The sequence below is a fragment of the Manis javanica genome, chromosome 12 (assembly GCF_040802235.1).
Source record: "Manis javanica isolate MJ-LG chromosome 12, MJ_LKY, whole genome shotgun sequence".
NCBI classification, from domain to species: Eukaryota; Metazoa; Chordata; class Mammalia; order Pholidota; family Manidae; genus Manis; species Manis javanica.
This window is the reverse complement of record NC_133167.1, coordinates 24863239-24882599: the sequence shown is the minus strand read 5'-3', so window position 1 is coordinate 24882599 and position 19361 is coordinate 24863239. Positions and strand designations below refer to the sequence as shown.

Below are 19361 nucleotides of genomic sequence, written 5' to 3'. Positions count from 1 at the left end.
TGTATGTAAATGATTTAATTCTAAAAGCTTTATTATTGTGGTTTTAAAGTTTGTGCAATCACTAAGGATTGGGAGGGGAAATATATAATAAAAGATATATGTGTCTTGGGAAATTAATAACCTTCCAAGATGGGAAGCTTTATTATTTGCCTCAATTTAAACATTTATTGCCCTTCCATATGTATAGGTTGTGTGCTTATTGTCATTATCTCTTCGGTTAAAGTCCAATTTTGTATTGGTAGAGAGGCTCAGCTCAGTGGCCCAGTTCAGTGAGGCGTATCCATGCCTAATTGAATAGATAAGCTAGCTGAAGATATGAAGAGATTTACAGAAGGCAATGAAGTCAGTCTTTTCTGGTAAAACGTAAATTCATTCTACTGGAAAGAACATATGCAATCCTGGATTTACTGTAGATAGTGACCTTGCTTAATTTAACTCTAGTTACAGATAAGACTATCTTATTAAATATATGAATTTGAAACTATCTCCATGTAGTTAGTTCCCTAATCTACATTAAATCTAAATCTAAAATTTAGAATAGTATTAGCTTTTTAAGAACACAGCACCTTAATTTAAACAAAGGTAGGAAAATAAATTTACTGTGTGTGGCATAAAAAAATTTTGGCAGCAATTTAGTGAATGTTACTTTTACCTTTTCTGTCTGTGGATGAGGGTAGGTTCTCTGGTTTATATGGAATACTCCTACTTGTTTTGACAAGTTTCTGGTTTTTGTCCATCAGCCTTATGAAGGTCTGTAGACAAGTACAATGTTTGTACCCTTGGGGTAGTTGAGAGTTTCTAATGAGGTGAATTTACAGAGGCTGTAACAACTTAAAACTTGTTAGTTAGGGTGGTTACATAGGTCATGATCTCTGCAAAGCCATGTCTATGGATCTGATTGTCTTGTCAGTTATGTACTTCTGCTTCATGCATGTAGCAGTCAGTAATTTTCAGTTCAGCTGGGCTAAAGATGGTGACATCTTCAAGCATCACTCCTGTTACCTTTATATAAATAACTCTTGTAGAATTTATCTATTACATTCTCAGTCAGTGGTATCCTAGCATCTTTTAAAAAAAATCGGATAAACCACTAAACTAAAATTTATGAAGTATATCCTTACATTCTAGAAATACAGCAATGTGATTTCTATTTGTCAGTTCTATATGTTTCCGTTAAGTTAATGAACATTGGATGTCAGAGATATTCAGCTTATTATAGCCCAACTTTCCATTTTCATAGAATAAGAAACAGAAGTCCTCACATTACCCAATTCTTGCATATAGGGCTTGTAATATAACATATGCATGGAAAGACGCATTCTTTCAAGTGACTTTTTGAATAAGTGTGAATACCTAATACCATGACAATTATTATCCAAAGAAACTTCCCACATTTGGACTACAGTGAATCTTGCCTAAAAAAATATTGGGCCAGGATACAAGAGCTGAGTTCTTGGTCCAGCTTTTCTATTAACTTATTGTGTGACCTTGGATGCTGATCTCTCCGGTCCTCAGGTTTCTTTTTTGTAGAATAGAAGCAACCAAATAATACTTCTTTGTGTAGCACCATCTCATTTAAATACACTTGAAGTCATATTAAGCTCTCAAATCTATGGTTCTGCTTAGAATATAATAGCATTTTTGCATTACAGTTCATCAAGAAAACATGCATGTAGTTATTTGGATGGATTCCATAAGTATTTGTGCCACAAAGGGCAAACTGAAGTTGAGTTAAAAAAGCAATTTTTTCTGAAATGAAAAAGGGGTATAATTGGGGAAGCAGGCTCACTAACTAGAGAGAGGAATGAGGGAATGAAATGAGTAAAATTTAGAGTGGAGTCTTCTTCATATTTTCTTAAAAAGTTTTAGGCATTCTCCTGAGGCTTTTTTAGGTCTTTCACATGCTAATTTGAATGAGTTGCTTTCAATTTTCTATCCAAGGAGAAAGTGGAATTCTGGAAGCAAGTAATGATATACTGCAATTAAATATAGTGAAACAATTTTTTTCTCATTATATAAAATTATGATGGTCACTACTGTGAAGATTTACTGAGTGCTATTAACGTATAGGTAAGGGAAAGACTGATGCTTATTTAGATTGTTTTCTCATTTGTATATATATTCTTCAGTCAAACATTTACTAACACTCTTCTTGATGCTATATGGTAAAAAGGGGAATGAGACAATAAGATACGCTCTCTACAATCTAACCAGAAAAGAAATTTTGGGGGTTTTTTCTCTTTGCCTAGTGTCTTGCCTTTATTTAATTCCAAATTTTTTCCAAGTAATTTCTTTCCATCTCCTTAGAGCTACAAATAAGTGCTAAGAGAAGTAATAAAATACCCCATGAGCTTTAAAATACCATCAGTCAACCCAGCATGAACAAACACTGTTCACTGAAATGCATTATATTATACTGAGAAGGACTTTTTTTCCTTTGGCTCAAAGTCAACATTATCTCAAGATGAAAGCTCCTTGAGATCAGGGACCCTGTTTTTATTCATTAGAAATTTTATAACTATAATTCAATTATCTTTTGTAGGGTAATGAAAAGTTTTAGTTAGGCTTCATAAACATTAATTTTTAAAACCTATGAAAAAATGACTACTTTGGGTTTACAAAGTTGAGACCTGTGAAGTCCCATTATGTTTGCTGCTCATTTAGAAGCCAAGCAGGACATGGGGAAAAGCCTTGAATCTCAGGTTATCAAACAACTGAACAGACTCTTCAAAAGTTATTTTCTTTACCAGCATGGTCCACTATTAAAATTTCTCAAGACTTTAAAGAAAAAAATAATGTCAGTAAGTTGTGGCATATGAACTCATCTCTTGTTATTCATGAATCACAAGGATTGTTATGTTCATAATTTTTCTTCTAGTGACCATTGAGAGAACACTTAAAGATATTTAACATAGGTCTAACTAAACTCAATGTCTGTTCACCAAAAAGTTCTTCCCAAGTTTTTCGCATGGTTTGAATTGTGTTTCTCCTCTCTGTGCTGTGAGGTCCAACCTACATAGGAAATAGGGCTGACACCTTCACAGGCCCCCCAACTTTTCCATTTCCTTTAGAATTCTGTGGAATTGTCTGCTGTGACATAAACAATTATTTCTCTGTAGATATGTACTCAAATATATTTATTGTTTATATTTGATATAATTAGCTTTGAAGAAGTTATTGGTCAGTGAAGGCAGGGTTAATTAAAATTTGGGATGGACCATCATGTTTGTATATTGTATACATATCAACTGGAGTGCATGGTTGTTAACATAAGAGTCTTTGAAAAACATCATCTGTTCTAGAAGACTTTCAGTCTTCAGGAATATCTGTAGTCACATTTTTGTTTTAGAATATGATGCCTCAAGACGTTAGAGGCTAGTTTCCATTAAAATTGAATGCTATGAGTACAGCAAAAGAATCACTGCAGATAAATGTCATTTGTGGCATGCATTCAAGACTGAAGAGGTGGCATTTGTGATGTAATGAATTTGTCTCACTTTCTTGTTGCTCTGGCCTACACTTGGAGAACCGAAAGACTAGCACACTTGTAGTGCTGGAGGTGGATCTGGCTCTCAAGTCTATTCATGCTTCAGTTCTCAGATGAGTTGTTTCAGGAACATGCTGATTTCCCAGTAAGAACTGCTTTTAAATCTTTATTATTAAAACTATATAAAAATTGGATCTTATCCTCCAAATGTTTGAAAGCTGCCCCCCAAAACTCCATAAATATGAATTTTAAGTCTTCTGTTCATAGGACAATATACATGTAAAGATGTCTAGTTTTGAATGATATTATACTAGTTCATTTTTTATAGAAATAAGTTTTCCAACCTAAGAAACCAATTTCAATGGTTTTTACTCTACTGGGAACACTGAATAAAGAAAACCATTCTTTTTCTAGTTAATTATGCATAATGGGAGGACACAATGTTTTCTTTTTTCTTTTTAACTAATAATATGTAGAACTTGATGGGATTAAGTAGAATTTGTAAGCTTTTATTATATAATAAATGGAATAAAGAGAAAACTATGGAGTGGGAAATATTTTTGAGAGAGACAGAAAACTGTTTTTATAATGCAAGGACCAAGGAAGGCTTCATTTTAAGCACTCCTGAGAAATGATGCAAACCGAAAAGAAAAGCTTAATCCCCTGTAAGGCTGAACAGAAGTCAGTTGAGTGTCACTGACCACTAACCTTTCCAAAAAAAGAAAAAAAATTTTTTTTCTAAGACAACCTTCGATGGAGGAAGAAAAAAAATGATGTTGCAATTTAGGTTCATGCCTAGAGAGTGCCTGAAATGCCTACTGGTAGATCGTGGGAGAGCTAAGAACAGAATCCAAACTTTTGGACTTCCAGTTATTCCCCATATCTTGCTGTCTTGAGCTGACATGTGGATCTTTTGATAAAGACAGTGTCAACATTTAAAAAATAAAATCCCATTGCTCAAGCAATTCAAGTTGACGTTGAGATTAATGCCTCTGGTTTATAAACTGTTTTAGTAAAAACTATAAGTCAGGATTGTATTTTTCTCATTTTACATGTTTCATATTTCCAACTAATCCCAAGTAAGAGAGGTTTTTCTCTTGCCTGGAGGTGTATCCTGCAGTTTGTCTTCTTGTCCTTTCTAACAGTAACCCCATCTTGGGGGAGAAATAAGTTAATTTCTCTAAAGGAGCAATTAAACATATATGCAAAGAAAGTACAGGGGCAGATCATTTCAATTGCACCATCATGATAAAATCCAACAAAAGACACACCAGGAATATCCAGAAAGTAAGTACAATCTTCTTCCCTAGCATGGTGAAGGAATACATAGAATTAGTAAAAAGTAGAATAAAATAATTCTAATTAATAATTCTGGTAATTACATTAACCTATTCCTTATAACTCTTTATGCTTATATGACTCTTATATGAATGAAAAGTCAACTATGTATACAATTAAGTCACCAATGTTTGTCCATGAAACTGAAATCCTTTCTTGCCAGCCTCCCTGGAGGGACTGATTGGGCTGAGCCTTAAAGGATGATCTGTAACAGGCTCAACTTGGACTGAGGGCATTCTAGCAAGAGCTAGTGATGTAAAGACAGCAAATGGATGAACTTGAAAATGTAAACAAGGTCTTTAAAGTATGGAATGTAAAACAGTCTGGCCAAAATGTAGGGTATTAAAAGAGGGCACAAAAATCAGAATTGCTGACCCTGTTGACTGCCCGAGAAGTTTTGATGCATTTAATACTATAGAGAGTTTGGGAGAATTTTGAATAAGTCATAGCTTTAGGAAAATGATCCAGTCGGTTTAAATAATACCTGTCACTTCCACTGTGAAGTATGCAAAAGGAAAGATTGTCACACTTTTTCACATCAATCCTGTCGCACAGTAATAGTGCAAGTAAAATTTTGGTTGAAAGAAATTGACAAATATTAAAATGTGGTTTAAAGTTAATCTTGGGTAATGATTATTCAAATAGTTTCCCCCATGTCATGTATATAAAAAATTCATTTGTCAAATAGAAGTTTGCTATATTTTTTTCTAGACAATTTCTAAGATGATAAAATAATTTCCCTTTACAATATGCTTTTAGGAAAACAAAATTCAAAGAAAATTCCTTCCCAAAGGATGCATGCATAGAGCACAGAGTTAAAATTCAATTCTCTGATAAAAAGGACTAATCTGGAATAAAGCTTTATCTTCACATTAGCCATTTATTTTTCTATTTTATGCAGTGGTTCCAGAAAACTGCTGATATTTGTGGAATTAATTCTTTAAGGTGTTAATTATTTGTCAATGACCCTATAGTTCTTTCTTGTGAAGTGTTTTGTAATTTTGCTAAGGCATAAATATGAGTGACATGGACTAGACAGGTCTCACATACAAGGTGTCAAGCTAGGGCATAAATATTACTGAACATCAACCATCCACTGCCCAAAGTGGTTTTGTTTTTGTCTACTCAACCATCAAGCAAAATGGTGACTGTCCTACTTTGCCTCATTTTAGACAAAAGTAATACTCTATGAAATTATTGAATATATGGAAATATGTAAAGAGTGTGCCATTAATGCATGTCAAAGTTCTGCTGCACATTAGAGATTGAGCAGGAATAGGTTGGGAAAGCCTACCATCAAAAAAAGTCAACTAGTTACATTAGAAAAATCTATGACTCTTTAGAAAATCTGGGGGAAATAACAAGACAGCTGTTCAGTTTTAGGATTTTAAGATTTAAATCATCTCTAAAGAATGCTGGCAATGTGTGTGACCCCTTTGGGTTTGAGTCATTTGTTTTGGAAATCAAACAGTTGATTAAAGTAGAGTCAAACTGATTCATGCAACTGAATTTGGAATTTCTATTTTTGCAACAAATGAATCAGATTGAACATTTGGCTTTTGATCACTTGCTAATGAGTCATTGGATGGTACTCTAATGATCTTTAAATTAATATTTGTAAATGTAATATGAGACCCTGGATATCCCCATGAATTATAAAAATGGCTTAGATGAATTCTCTTTCATTACCAAAGTACTTAGATCCTTATGGAGAATAATTAAAAGCATTATTATTAGAAATAATAAATCAAAATTATTTGCTTTCTAGAAATAATTTATCAGTGAGGCTTGAAATATAATGGTCCTTATTGACAAAGTTATCTGCATCTATAGTTTATATAAAATTCTCAGAGTGTAACTTTACTTATTGTTAGATACAGACTCTGTGATATCTCCTCCCCACCACCTATTTTTTTCTATTGGAATTTCTATGATTTTTCTGAAGAGTGGCCCAATCAACACTGTATTATGAATTCAGATTTTGAAAAGAGGCCCTTCCCTTGGACTGCTGATGAACTGTCAATGATATTTCCCTGTAAGGTATAAGCTATCTTGTCAATGTTAGGCAGGCACTCCAATTGAAGATTTGCCTAGTTAAAAATAGTCAGGACTCAACACCTTGAATTTTGTACTCTTTTTTGCAAATACTAAGAGACGTGATACCATTCTTGGAGATGGCTTTATATCTAGGATATATTTATTTAACTTTTCCTTAAAAGAAGATTGACTGTTTCCTAAAACATTGAAAATGTGATTTCTCTTTAGCTATTTGGGGGGCAGGGGAAGGAATAGTAATAGTAGTAGCCAAAGTAAAATAAAACAAACAACAACAAAATTAAACCTTCCTCTCCGCGCTTGCATTGTTGATCTGCCCTCCAAAGCATGCAAAATTCAAAAGATACCTGAAAGAGTTACAAGAGTTATTACCATGCACAGGACAGTACACCAGAGTAGTGTCTTTCCAGACCTGGAATTGCTATTATCTGGGTTTGCTATTGTCTTCAAGATCAGTACTGAACTTCCTGAAAATACAAATCAAACACCTAACTTGACATCTTTTGAACCCAAGGCCTGGACTACCTCTACATGACCTAGCACAAGTCAACTCACTAATGGTCCTTTGTTTTCTCCCTTCTGTAAATGGACAGAATGCTTCCACACAAGTCATCCAAGGGCAGTGGCTGTTTATGATCAGGTATCAAAGAGAGGACATTCTGAAGGCCACTGAGCCAAAACCACAAGGGACTTGTAAAGCCCTTTCAGCAGAGGATGCCCAGAACCTCCTTGCCGACCCTTTTGGGAAACCAAAGGCTCTCCCCCTGAATGAATGAGAACCTTCACCTATGGCATTCAGCCAGACCAGCTGTGAACATTACCTGTGCTATGTGGGCCAATAATTCAGGTGTACCTGGTGATTTATAACTGTGATGGCCAACACTGTAGGGGTGAAGGGGGGTGGGACACTGGCATGAACTACACTGGCGGACCTCCCAGAGAGTGGGCCCAAGGTCCAGTGTTGCCCACTGTATTGGAAGCCTCCTCCTCACAGGTTATCCAAACATTATTCTTCTATTCCTCTAATTGTTTCCAGAATATACCTGCCTGCATCTGATATGTCTAAGGCTCTTCAACATTTGGCCCTTGGGGTGCAGAGGAATGGGGGCTCATATTTGTATGTGAGATTATCTACACTTCAGTTCCAGTGCTCGTTTTTTCCATTAAATGACTGTGTAGGTGGAGGGGAGTTTGGGCCTCTTTGGCACTAACCCATTCTGGTTCCCTATACCCAGCATATTAAAAGACAAATGTACAGTGAAGTTACCTCCAATTCCTTTTAGGTTAGGATTTTAAACAAGAAGATCGATTTTAGCAAGGTTCAGTCCAGATGTGGTTCCAAGGATAACATCAGACATTCTGCTGGGGGTGGAAATGTAAGTAGAAGCTTCCATTAGAAAACTGGCCTGATTGTGCGGAGCTCTGCACAGCCCTCACCCTGTCTCCTTTCCTGCCTCCCTCCCACCCACTGCCCCCTTGTTGCTGCTCCCCATGTCCTCCTGCTCTGGAGCTTATCAGCCTTGCATTTTTGGTGGTGGCCCTCCCATCCTTCCCTGTAAGATCATCAATGAATTTATTGCTTTCAGTTGAGGAAGAAAACCCTAATGGGGTGCACATGGTTTACAGGGAGATGGAAAACCCACTTCACTTGCCAATTTTGTTTGTTGGCTTTTGGCTTCAAGGTATTTCCTCATACCTTCTCTACTCCCCTTCAAAGTCAGCAGGGCACACACTTTTCTAGCTCCACTTAATGTACTCTTGGGGCAAAGACTTATATACTTGAAAGTACCCAAAGTGTGTGGAATGTCAATCTCTTATGCTTCATTATTCATGAGGATTAGGATATCATTTGTTATAAAACTGGTGGAGCACAATCCCTTAATTCAAAGGGAAAGGTTTCAAGTCCCAGGATACACTTTGCCTTGATGGGATATTTCCTGTCTCTTGAATTGAGTGGAAATAATATCCTATGAGAGGAAGGGAAAGATGAATTCATGTTTCTCAAACATTCTTGAGGCAGAGTTGAAACAGGCTAACTCAAGCTAAAGCATGGTTCTTCATAAAAAAAGAATAATAAAAACAGTAAACCAGGCTGACTCTCTCTTCTACAGATCCTGATATCTAAACTTCAGTTTCTGGCCATCTGTGACTCACATAATTTACAGGGTATAAGTCCAGAATTTTCACCTGTTTAATAACTCTTGGCTCCTTGCTCCTCAACTGAGGAGAGATGGTTAAGCACTGAAAGGAGAGACAATCAAGTGCCTTCTACCAGGAGCTATCATCTGATGCTCAGAGTAGCTCCATTGAACATGAAAAGGTTACTGGCATGGGAAGTCCATAGCAAGGTTTGCTGGGCTCCTTCAAGGGTGCTGGGCTAAGCCCCAGGGGTAGTATTTACATTGACATGGTTGCCCTTCTCCCTTTTTCCCTGACTATAGGAGCAAACCATGTAGTACTCTCACAGACAGACTTAGTCCTGGTAAATACCTTGAGGGTATCAGAGGGTAGACCAGCTGTTCTCTACCACAGGTGCTAATGGTCAAAGTACCTAAGTGGAAAAGGATAAATTGAGATACTTAATGATCTTAAAGTAAGTAGGGAAGCTTCCAACCTCCAAAACAGTAGTCTTAAACTTTCCTATAGAGAAGAATCACTTGTTCAAATATGCAGATTTCCTGGCCCCATCTCCACAGGGTCTGACTCAGTAACTACATGTCCTTCTGATGCAAATGGCCAATGAGTCACACTTGGAGAAGCATTATTTCAAATACTGGGAGAGGAAATAATTTTGATAAAACACAAAGACAAAAAGACTGTTGCTATCATTTTATCATTTGGTGTGCAAGAAAAATCCATTTAGCCAAGACATGACAATAAAATTTCAGAAAAGCATGTTTAGAACTTTCTTCCAGTATCTAGGAAATATGTTGGTCACCTTTACATAAAAATCACTTTTTAAAGAATAATTCATCTCTTCACTTGTCTCTGAGTTTATGGGGAGGTTTAGCACAGTGTGGCTTCGTTCTCTGAGTGGAAGCTTGCCTTATTAATCCAGGTGTTTCTATCCTCTTGTGGTATGATCTGTTTTCCACTAATAAAATTTTCAATTCTAGGATTTTCTTTCACTTGGGTCTTTCTTTACAACCAAATATATGGGAGGACATAAGGGGGAATGTGTTTTCGTGTGTGTGTGTGTGTGTATGTGCATGAGTGTACTTCAGTTTGGATTTCTGGATATGCTGTTGTATGTTATGAGTTTGGATATGTTTCTAGATTTTATGTATGAGTTTGGGGGCTTGTCCAAGTCCAAACTATTTTAAGCATATTTTCTGTGGTTCCACACAGGTTCAGATTGTTACCAAGAAGATAGACCTAAGCCATGTGACATCCAAGTGTGGTTCTCTGAAGAACATCCGCCACCGGCCAGGTAAATAAATACTTCTTAGTAGTTTGAAAATTATTCAGTCATAGGCAAGAAATTGACAAGCAAAATTTTTGTTGTTTTGAAATACCTAATTGGAAAGACATTTCAAAATCCTGGTATTTCATGCTTTTATTAATCAAAACCTGTTAGAAATTTCAAACCATCTTCATTTGGACAGGTAAACTCAATTACCACAAATAAGCCTCATATCATAGGACAGGTAAAAAGTAAATGATATATAAGACACATTGTCTCTATGTACTCAACATGCTTATGTGAGTTCTTTCTAACTATATGGTCTATAAAATACATTGGGCCATGTATTCATACATAATTGCATGGACTGAAATCAGCATTTCCAAAGATCTTTAGTGGAATTGTTGTCACATGTGAAACAAAGATTGTGCTTAAGCAAAACTGAAGAAATTTATTTATCTGCCAAATTTCTCAGCCTTTAATAGGTCAATAAGCATTTTGCATCTTCAGCAGAATGCAATGCTTACCCAACTTATTTGACCATGGGCCTCTTGTTTTTCTAAAATATCTCATAGGATGAGTGCTTTAAAGTAGAACTTACATTCATACTTGCTGGGGATTTTTCCCTCTTTAAAATATGAATCTAAGATATTGTCTCTTTTTCTGAGCATCATGTACTATATATTTTTGCTAAATTGTACCTCTATACATATATAGATAATGTACAGCTGTCAAATTTGTAACTTTATTGAGAATATTTTGACACAATTTATATAAAGCATTGATTATAGAAGGAAAAGAGGAAGCAATTGGCTTTAACTGTCTATGCTTGGCATCTTAATTCAACCAGTTATTAAGTTAACCCCAATAATCATTGTCTCAAATGTTATCAGAAACAAGATACAAGAACAGTTGAACCCAGTAGGATTTCTGATCAGGAGAGGATTATTAAGAATTTATTAGTTGGTAAACAAAAGTAGATGGGATAAGTTTCCAAATGGATAAATGCATGGGAACATGTGTAGAAATCAAGCTTTGCTTTGATGGAGGGCATCCATAAAGCAAGTCAAGGAGTTAGAAACTACATATATCGAATCTCCATTACTAGTTTTATTACCTGTTACCCTGAAATTAGTTTCTCTGTCATTCATGAGCCAGCAGGGCTGTGGCCCCATACTGCATATCTTCACAATCCCACTGTCCTTAACTCTAGCCTACAAACACTTGATTGGCTTTGTCCTGCCATGTCAGCTGCATGACTGAAGTATTTGGCCACACTGCCTGCTTTTTTCCAAAATACAAAAGAGAATATTGAGTCTTTAATTACATGCTGTAAGTATATGATTAGTTAAATTCACTTGGTCTCTTGATGCACAGAAAAATCTTATATAGATAAGGAAATATTCGGTATAAGATTTACTGGTCATAAGAGACTATTGTCATAGACTTCTACCTATTTCTAAATCTAGCTCTTACTTCTATAATAATGGAATCAGATGATAAAGAAGTGTTAGCACAATGATCCTTGACACACCAGGTAGCTTTTCACAGTTTCTTTGGAATGTGGAATACCTAAGGATAAAATAAAGGAAACAATTTAATACCTGGAGGCACAAATTAAATTACTGGTCTTACGAACTTCACTTCAGGCATATGAAACTTGATAAAGATAGTAGTCTTCCACAATTACTGCTTCTGGTGGGTGCCAGAATTCTTCAGAACCAAAGGTATAGATCTCTGAATTCAAACAGACATTCCTGTCAGTTACATAAAGACTTCAAGTAGCATTTCAACAAACATAGACTCTCTTTGGTAACTGTTAGTCCATTCTTGGGTTCTGTGATTCTGCTGCTGTTTTGTTCCTTCAGTATTTCTTTGTTCTTATACTCCACATATGAGTGAAATCATTTGGTACTTGTCTTTATCCACCTGGCTTATTTCACTGAGCATAATACTCTCTAGCTCCATCCGTGTTGTTGCAAATAGTAGGATTTGTTTTCTTCTTATGGCTGAATAATATTCCATTCTGTATATGTACCACATCTTCTTTATCCATTCATCTACTGATGGACACGTAGGTTGTTTCCATTTCTTGGCTATTGTAAATAGTGCTGCAATAAACATAGGGGTGCATCTGTCTTTCTCACACTGGGCTGCTGCATTCTTAGGGTAAATTCCCAGAAGTGGAATTCCTGGGTCAAATGGTAAGTCTATTTTGAGCTTTTTGAGGAACCTCCGTACTGCTTTCCACAATGGTTGAACTAATTTACATTCCCACCAACAGTGCAGGAGGGTTCCCCTTTCACCGCAACCTCGCCAACATTTGTTGTTGTTTGTCTTTTGGATGGTGGCAGTTACCAAAGGGAAAGGGACTGGGGAGGATGGGTGGGAAGGGAGAGATAAGGGCAGGGAAAAAGAAAGGGGGCATTATGATTAGCATGTATAATGTGGTGGGGGTGCATGGGGAGGGCTGTGCAAAACAGAGAAGACAAGTACTGATTCTACAGCATCTTACTATGCTGATGGACAGTGACTGTAATGGGGATTGTGAGGGGGGCTTGGTGAAGGGGGGAGCCTAGTAAATATAATGTTCTGCATGTAATTGTAGATTAATGATAACAAAATAAAACAAACAAACAAACAAATAAATAAATAAAAACCTAGACTCTCAAGCTTCCTTTCCTGAATATAGTTTGGGTCAATATTACATTTTTATTTTTTCCTCTCTCCAAATACAGTTCAACAAAAATTTTAATAGAGTTATGTTGATACAATATAATCATAAAAGGAAGATTAAAAAGGTGGTTTCTCTCAGAGGCTACCCAAAAATAGAAAAGTTCCCAAGAAAGCTGATCTCAGATGATTGAGAGCTCAACATCCTCCAGCCTTTAACCGAGAGATGTTTTACGAATCCCACTAACTGCATTACCACCACCAAGTGAGACCCCCATGGCCAGGTCACATGTTGGGAGAATGACACCCCCTGCAATAACGTATCTTCTGGGGGAAGGACAACTACTGAGTTAAATAACATCATGCACTACCAAACCTGCAGGAGAAAAATGATTGGATGTATCTTCAACATAGAATCCAGTAACACCATATAATTTCAAGGGGCCCTGGTCAGGTAGTTGGGTGTTAATATAATGTCTAGGTATCACCTGGGAAAATCATTACAAAGACTAATAGACCCGTGAAGCCGTAACAGGCTTTTCTCTTTGATCTACAGTGATAAACAAGCATCAAGAGTCCAAAACTGAAAAATCTTCCCCATGTTGCCATAGTTCTTCAGGTGTGTTTCCCAAAGCAAAAGGATCACTCACCTTCCCAAAAAATGCATATGGCCAAAAACGAGTTGCTGAGAATGAGAGCAAATCTCTTCGGTTGAGGGGTAAAGGAGTCTAATGCAGCCTTTTGCCAGATCGAAGACACCAGCAGACAGTCAGAAGTGTCTGAGCACAGCCTAAAGGACACCAAATACCTACCCAGTGAGAATGCCCTGCATTTGCAAGCCTAAGAAAGGCCTATGGAGATCAGGAGACCACACTGAAGGGTAGCCCACAGCACCCCTGTCTATCAGCAGATCCTCAAGTTTCAGGCTAATTAACATTTAGGGAAATGATATGGTCAAAACTCTGTCCTCACTATATCAAATTAATGTCAGTGTCAGGTTGATCCTATAGCATCTGCACAAGAATGGGATCTCCTAAGATTCTTCTCCTATCACTCCATCTGCTAATTAAAGTGGGAAGCTCTTAAAGCTTACTAGTTATAAGTAACTTAGCTCCTGACTTCACGAGTCATGCAGTGATGAATATATTACCCAATTGTGCACCATTTCTAGCCTAATAGTTCTTTGAACAAATGACCTACAACCACAAAGAAGAATAAAGAAGAGCTTCATTTCAATTAATTTGCTGCCTGAGGAATGAGAGACTAAATATTCCAAGTTTTAGAAAGGATGCAATAGGATGTTTTCATCATGTTATTTTTAGAGTTTTTATTATATTTTATATTATATTATAGATATCTTAAGTAGACATGAGTAAAAAGAGAAAGTTATTAGTATGGAAAGCAATCCTCATTATGGTACAGAAAGGATGTCAATATCTTGGGTGTATAGGGGAAATGGTAGACCAGAAATTCTAAAAGGTCAGTCAGAGGGATAGTAGAATTAATTAAGTTAATGGCTTGTGATGGTCTATCTACTTTAATCATTTTTGGGAAATAGTCACTATAAATATAAGATTTATTAATGTTAGCAAGGCATTTAAAAGCCTTTCTTCTCCAATAGGTGGTGGGCGTGTGAAAATTGAGAGTGTAAAACTGGATTTCAAAGAAAAGGCCCAAGCTAAGGTTGGCTCACTTGACAACGCTCACCACATACCCGGAGGTGGTAATGTCAAGGTAAGAAACAAGGTCATAAGCCCATCTTGTCATTTTTTTAAATCCTTCTGAAATATTCTTCATCGAGATCAGACCCAGATTGAAGACTTAGATGTATAGCAAGTAGGGATGGCAGAGCTGAATAGCTGATGACATTAGCATCAGCTCTCACATATAGAGGATGTAGGGGCCAGTTAAGATGCTTGAATTAACGAAGACGGATGCTTGCTTTCAACAGATTGACAGCCAAAAACTGAACTTCAGAGAGCATGCTAAGGCCCGTGTGGACCACGGGGCTGAGATCATTACGCAGTCCCCGGGCAGATCCAGCGTGGCGTCCCCCCGACGACTCAGCAACGTCTCCTCTTCTGGAAGCATCAACCTGCTCGAATCCCCTCAGCTCGCCACTCTGGCCGAAGATGTCACTGCAGCGCTCGCTAAGCAGGGCTTGTGAATATTTCTCATTTAGCATTGAAATAATAATATTTAGGCATGAGCTCTTGGCAGGAGTGGGCTCTGAGCGGGTGTTATATTCATCCTTTACAAACCATAAAATAAATAATCTCATTCCCAAACTCTAGTCATTGTTACAATTTTATAAAAAAAAATGAATAGTAAATGCAGAAACTGACTTGATTTTCATTTGCAACAGGAAAACACTGGCTTTACATGAGTACAATTGGACAGTTATTTTTGCTCTGCTCTGTTTTGCATGAGTATTATTATTTAAAAATTTGCATTTTTACCTTTCATGTGCCTGAAGGCTATCCACTACATCCTGAAAGGCCTTGTTAAAATCCAAGCTGCTCATTTCATTATTCTGTTGCTGGATGAAGAGATAAAAGCTGCCCATTGTAACTTATTACAGGTTAAATTAAGTCATGGAGTCTGATTGCAGGAAGGGAAGAGCATGTAAGAAATACGATTTTTTTAAGTGTTATTTTGTATAAATGGGAAGAAAGATTCAATTAAGTTATTAACATTTGGGACCTGGATAATTATATCAGAGTATAGTCAATCCAATAAATTATTTAACTAACTAAAAAATAGTATGAAGCATTTGAGCTGTGGTTGAGGAAGTGGCATGAAAGTGCATCTCTTAGGAATGAAGCACTTTCAGTAGGATGGACTCATGTCTGATTAGAGTGTGCATTGATCAGCTAGATTTGTGTTTCCACACTACCAGTTTCACACCCCCTTTCCATCTGTTTGATACAGTATTATAGATATAAATATATATATATTTCTCTGTGGCCATTTGTGATACTTCCTCATATACTTGAATATTATACTTCCTTATTCACGGTATCTGTGTCTCCTGCACCCTTTGGTGTTCCAATTTAGGTATGTGAAAGTAGATGTTAGCAGGGTTCTTTCCCTATTTAAAAAAAATACATTGAAAAAGACAAAAAGTTTTAGCATGAAGTTGCTTTCTGTAACACCTCAAATTGTAACCCTGTTTTAGTGGCAGATACAAGTCTTTCTCGTGATGCTAGAAAAATTTATTTTTCTTTGTTTTCACCAACATGGAGTTTGTGGGGGTGGGTCCAGTTATACATTAAAGGGTTTACAGATTGTTGGTTTAAGATTATGGATTTATCTCATTTTAAATCACAATTGTTTGGGTTGTATTCCTGTAGTCATTCATGAAACAGACTTCCTCAGATTTCTTTTTCCTTTTTTTTTTTCTTTCATTTGCTAAAGTTGAAACTAACTTGAGAGTTTAGGACATGTTATCCCATTCTTCCAAACAGTACCTGCTTATTAAATTACCTGATAGAAGATATTTGACTTCCTTGCCCAAAGTAAAGTTCCCTTGATCAGAAAGGAAAAGATACAGTATTTTGAGAAACAATAGCTGCAAACACTTGAGATACAGATATCTAAATCCATTTTTTCAGGACTCCAATGTTACACTCTGTAAAGGAACACTGTATAACTCAGTATTATTTATCAGTAGATAATACTGTTCTGACTTAATATACAGTCCTAAAATCACAAATCAATTAATTCCTCTCACACATCTTTCATCTTAGACTTCTGAATAAGCAGTGGAATAGTCAAGGCCTGAATATGTGGTTACCAGGCTGGATAGATGCTCTTCAGTTTTTTATCTGTTATTTTTCTTGCTCAGGGCTGGTAGCTTAGATCTGAACAGTTCAAGGCAAATGTCCTGGTAGGTGTTTGATCCCTTTGAGCCCAGTGAATTTCTGAATATAAAGGAGAAAAAGATGAGCATAGATGAGGCAACAGAGGAGTACAGTACATCTAAGAAAGAAGCCAGGGATGCAAAGACAGACACAGGTGCCATTTTGTAACCCATTGGATACTGCAACCAATGTGACTTCCATTAAGGAAGCTCTAGGAGCAAACACCTGTCACTCATTCTCAACTAAGAGGTTTTACAAAGGCAAACATGTCTGAAAATACTCATAAATCAGTTATTTTATACAACAGTCAAAAAGTTAAGAACTACTGAGTAAGACTATGGATGTGTCTATTTTCTGCCTCATAATTGCTGTGAGGTTTGATTTGACCAGTCTGAGCATTTTATTCATCAGCTTCCCTTGAAATGCATCAGGAAATGGAAGATTAAAGAATAGCTGTGTGGAACTTACAGTATTTTGTTCCATGTTTGATAGTATTAGCTAGTGATTAAAGTTACTTAGAAAGAAGTTAACAGCTGGTTAGGACAGTTTTAACCTGTGAAATCAGTTTTTTTTCTTTTTCAACTTGGTTTAAATTTCTTATCAAAGTTAAGAATAATAAAACGTGCTCTACATATTAAAATTCAGTTCCTTACAAATACATTCCCAAAATAAAGATTAAATAAAGCACTAAGTTATTAGAGTTGGCATTAAAACAAATGTTTATCTCAAATCACAGAAAAATAATAATGAATAAATGCCCTTCCTTCATATGGAAATGCTGTTTTTATAAAGTTAAGAAAAAGAAACTGCTCATTTGTGCCAGTAAAGAGAAACACAAAGGCCAAAAGGTCTTCTTATGGGGAGTTGGGGTGGAACCCATCTTGCCTTCTTCACTTTTAAGATTACCGACACAAATTAAGCTTTTTGAACACCACTCTTGTGGGGATACCCATACGCTGATCTAGAAATTAAAGCTTCATAGTTCCAATTCTAGATCTATTAATGCCAGTTTCTCTCTGGCTTTAGCCTTTGAGAACCTGTTTAAGGATACATAAGTAATCCAGAGCTCTAAAGAGTTAAAAGGCCTACTTCACCAATGAACTCACTCTCTCCGGATCACCTGCAACCAAGAATTGAGTACTTTATAATGAGGCAGGAAAGATCCGAGTTCATGATGAGTTTCAAGGGCCATGTTCATTTAGGAACCAACTCTCTCTGGATTCTCCTGCTGAGTTCCAGCAGGGTGATGGGCTGAAATCCCACCCCCAAACAAGACACCTGTGTAACACCAAGAGCTGCGGCCTCACCTAACCTGCATAAGTATGGTCGAAGAAGGCTAAAGAGAGAACTTTGCTAAATGCAAGAATGTACTGATTGTAGCTGGCCTTAGCCACACTCATATAGTAATACAGCAGGAAATGGCATCGTCAACCCAAATATCATGTCAGTATTAGTAACGAATCTCAATGTGGTTAGTTCTGACAGAGCCATTACAGTTCGCCTCCTATTTTTCATGCCTCAAAAAGAAAATAAACTATTCATGATTTAAATAGCCAGAAAAAAAGGATAGCTTTATGGCTTAGAAATGCAAATTCTAGGCATTCCTTCAAAAGATTGATGTGTGCTAAATCAGCATAGATGTTTGGTTTTTTTACACCTTAGATTTTTAGCCTGGGTGTGTAGGTTGAGGCCAAGTCTCTCTGCAGGAAAGAGCTTCTTTTTAAATTCAGAAAAGGTCAATCATGAAAATCTACTTCAACTTTAGCAAAAAGAAAAAAAAATCAACAGAAAGTATACTCTGTATGCTGGGATTCCAAGGTTCCAACACACCACTACAAATCTGTTGGGGGCGGGGGGTTCTTTCTTCTGAATTCTAGAGCCTGTTACCATAGAAAGGCATTTCTTCGATGACTGGTTGTAGTTAGTTTCATGTTTTTCAATCAAAATTTGCAAATGTATTTGTTGCTGTATAGTGATTGTTTTGCAAAATAAAATTGCTTGTCACCTGATAGTTTTGGATTGTTTCTTCTCTGGAAAAATAAAATATATATAATATACATATGTAATATATGTGTTATATATATATATATATATATATATATATATATATATATATATATATATATATATGTTGCTCCATCCAACCAATAGAGAAATTGTGAAGAGAAGGCTACAATTACTGCTGACTTCTATGTGTCAGGCCTTTTCGCTTCTGTATTAGCTGAACATATCTGTTGCAAATGACAGAACCTCAAATTCAATTGGCCTAATGAGCAAAAGGTGATCTTACTGGCTCAAGTGACCAACTGGGCAGGAGTATTTGCCTCAGGCATGGATGGATCAGGCACTCAAAAGTTGTCATTAAGCATCTTTCTCTTTCCAGCTTGGATCCAGGCTCTCAGAAGATGTCATAAAGAACCTTGCTTTCCAGATTTTAATTCTGCATCTTCTGTGTTGGCTTTAGCCTCAGGTAGGCACCCCTTTCGTGATGATCACTGGATGCTCCAGGTTTCACAACCTAGAGGGTCTTTTTTCCACTAGC

General features: G+C 36.6%; 1 protein-coding gene across 29 annotated transcripts in view; it reads left to right on the top strand.

Moving 5' to 3' along the window:
• MAP2 (microtubule associated protein 2) overlaps positions 1–18828 on the top strand; it is a 281142-nt gene extending 262314 nt beyond the window's left edge. For 17 of the 29 annotated variants that reach the window (XM_073218195.1, XM_073218194.1, XM_073218188.1 and 14 more), the window contains 4 exons: positions 8164–8256; positions 10229–10310; positions 14578–14690; positions 14908–18828. In XM_073218195.1, coding sequence (XP_073074296.1) covers positions 8164–8256; positions 10229–10310; positions 14578–14690; positions 14908–15123 — 504 coding nt within the window. In that variant the 3' untranslated portion in view covers positions 15124–18828. The remainder of the gene's footprint in view (positions 1–8163; positions 8257–10228; positions 10311–14577; positions 14691–14907) is intronic. The other 12 variants (XM_073218204.1, XM_073218200.1, XM_073218203.1 and 9 more) reach the window with 1 other exon arrangement.
• The last annotated feature ends 533 nt before the right edge of the window (positions 18829–19361 follow it).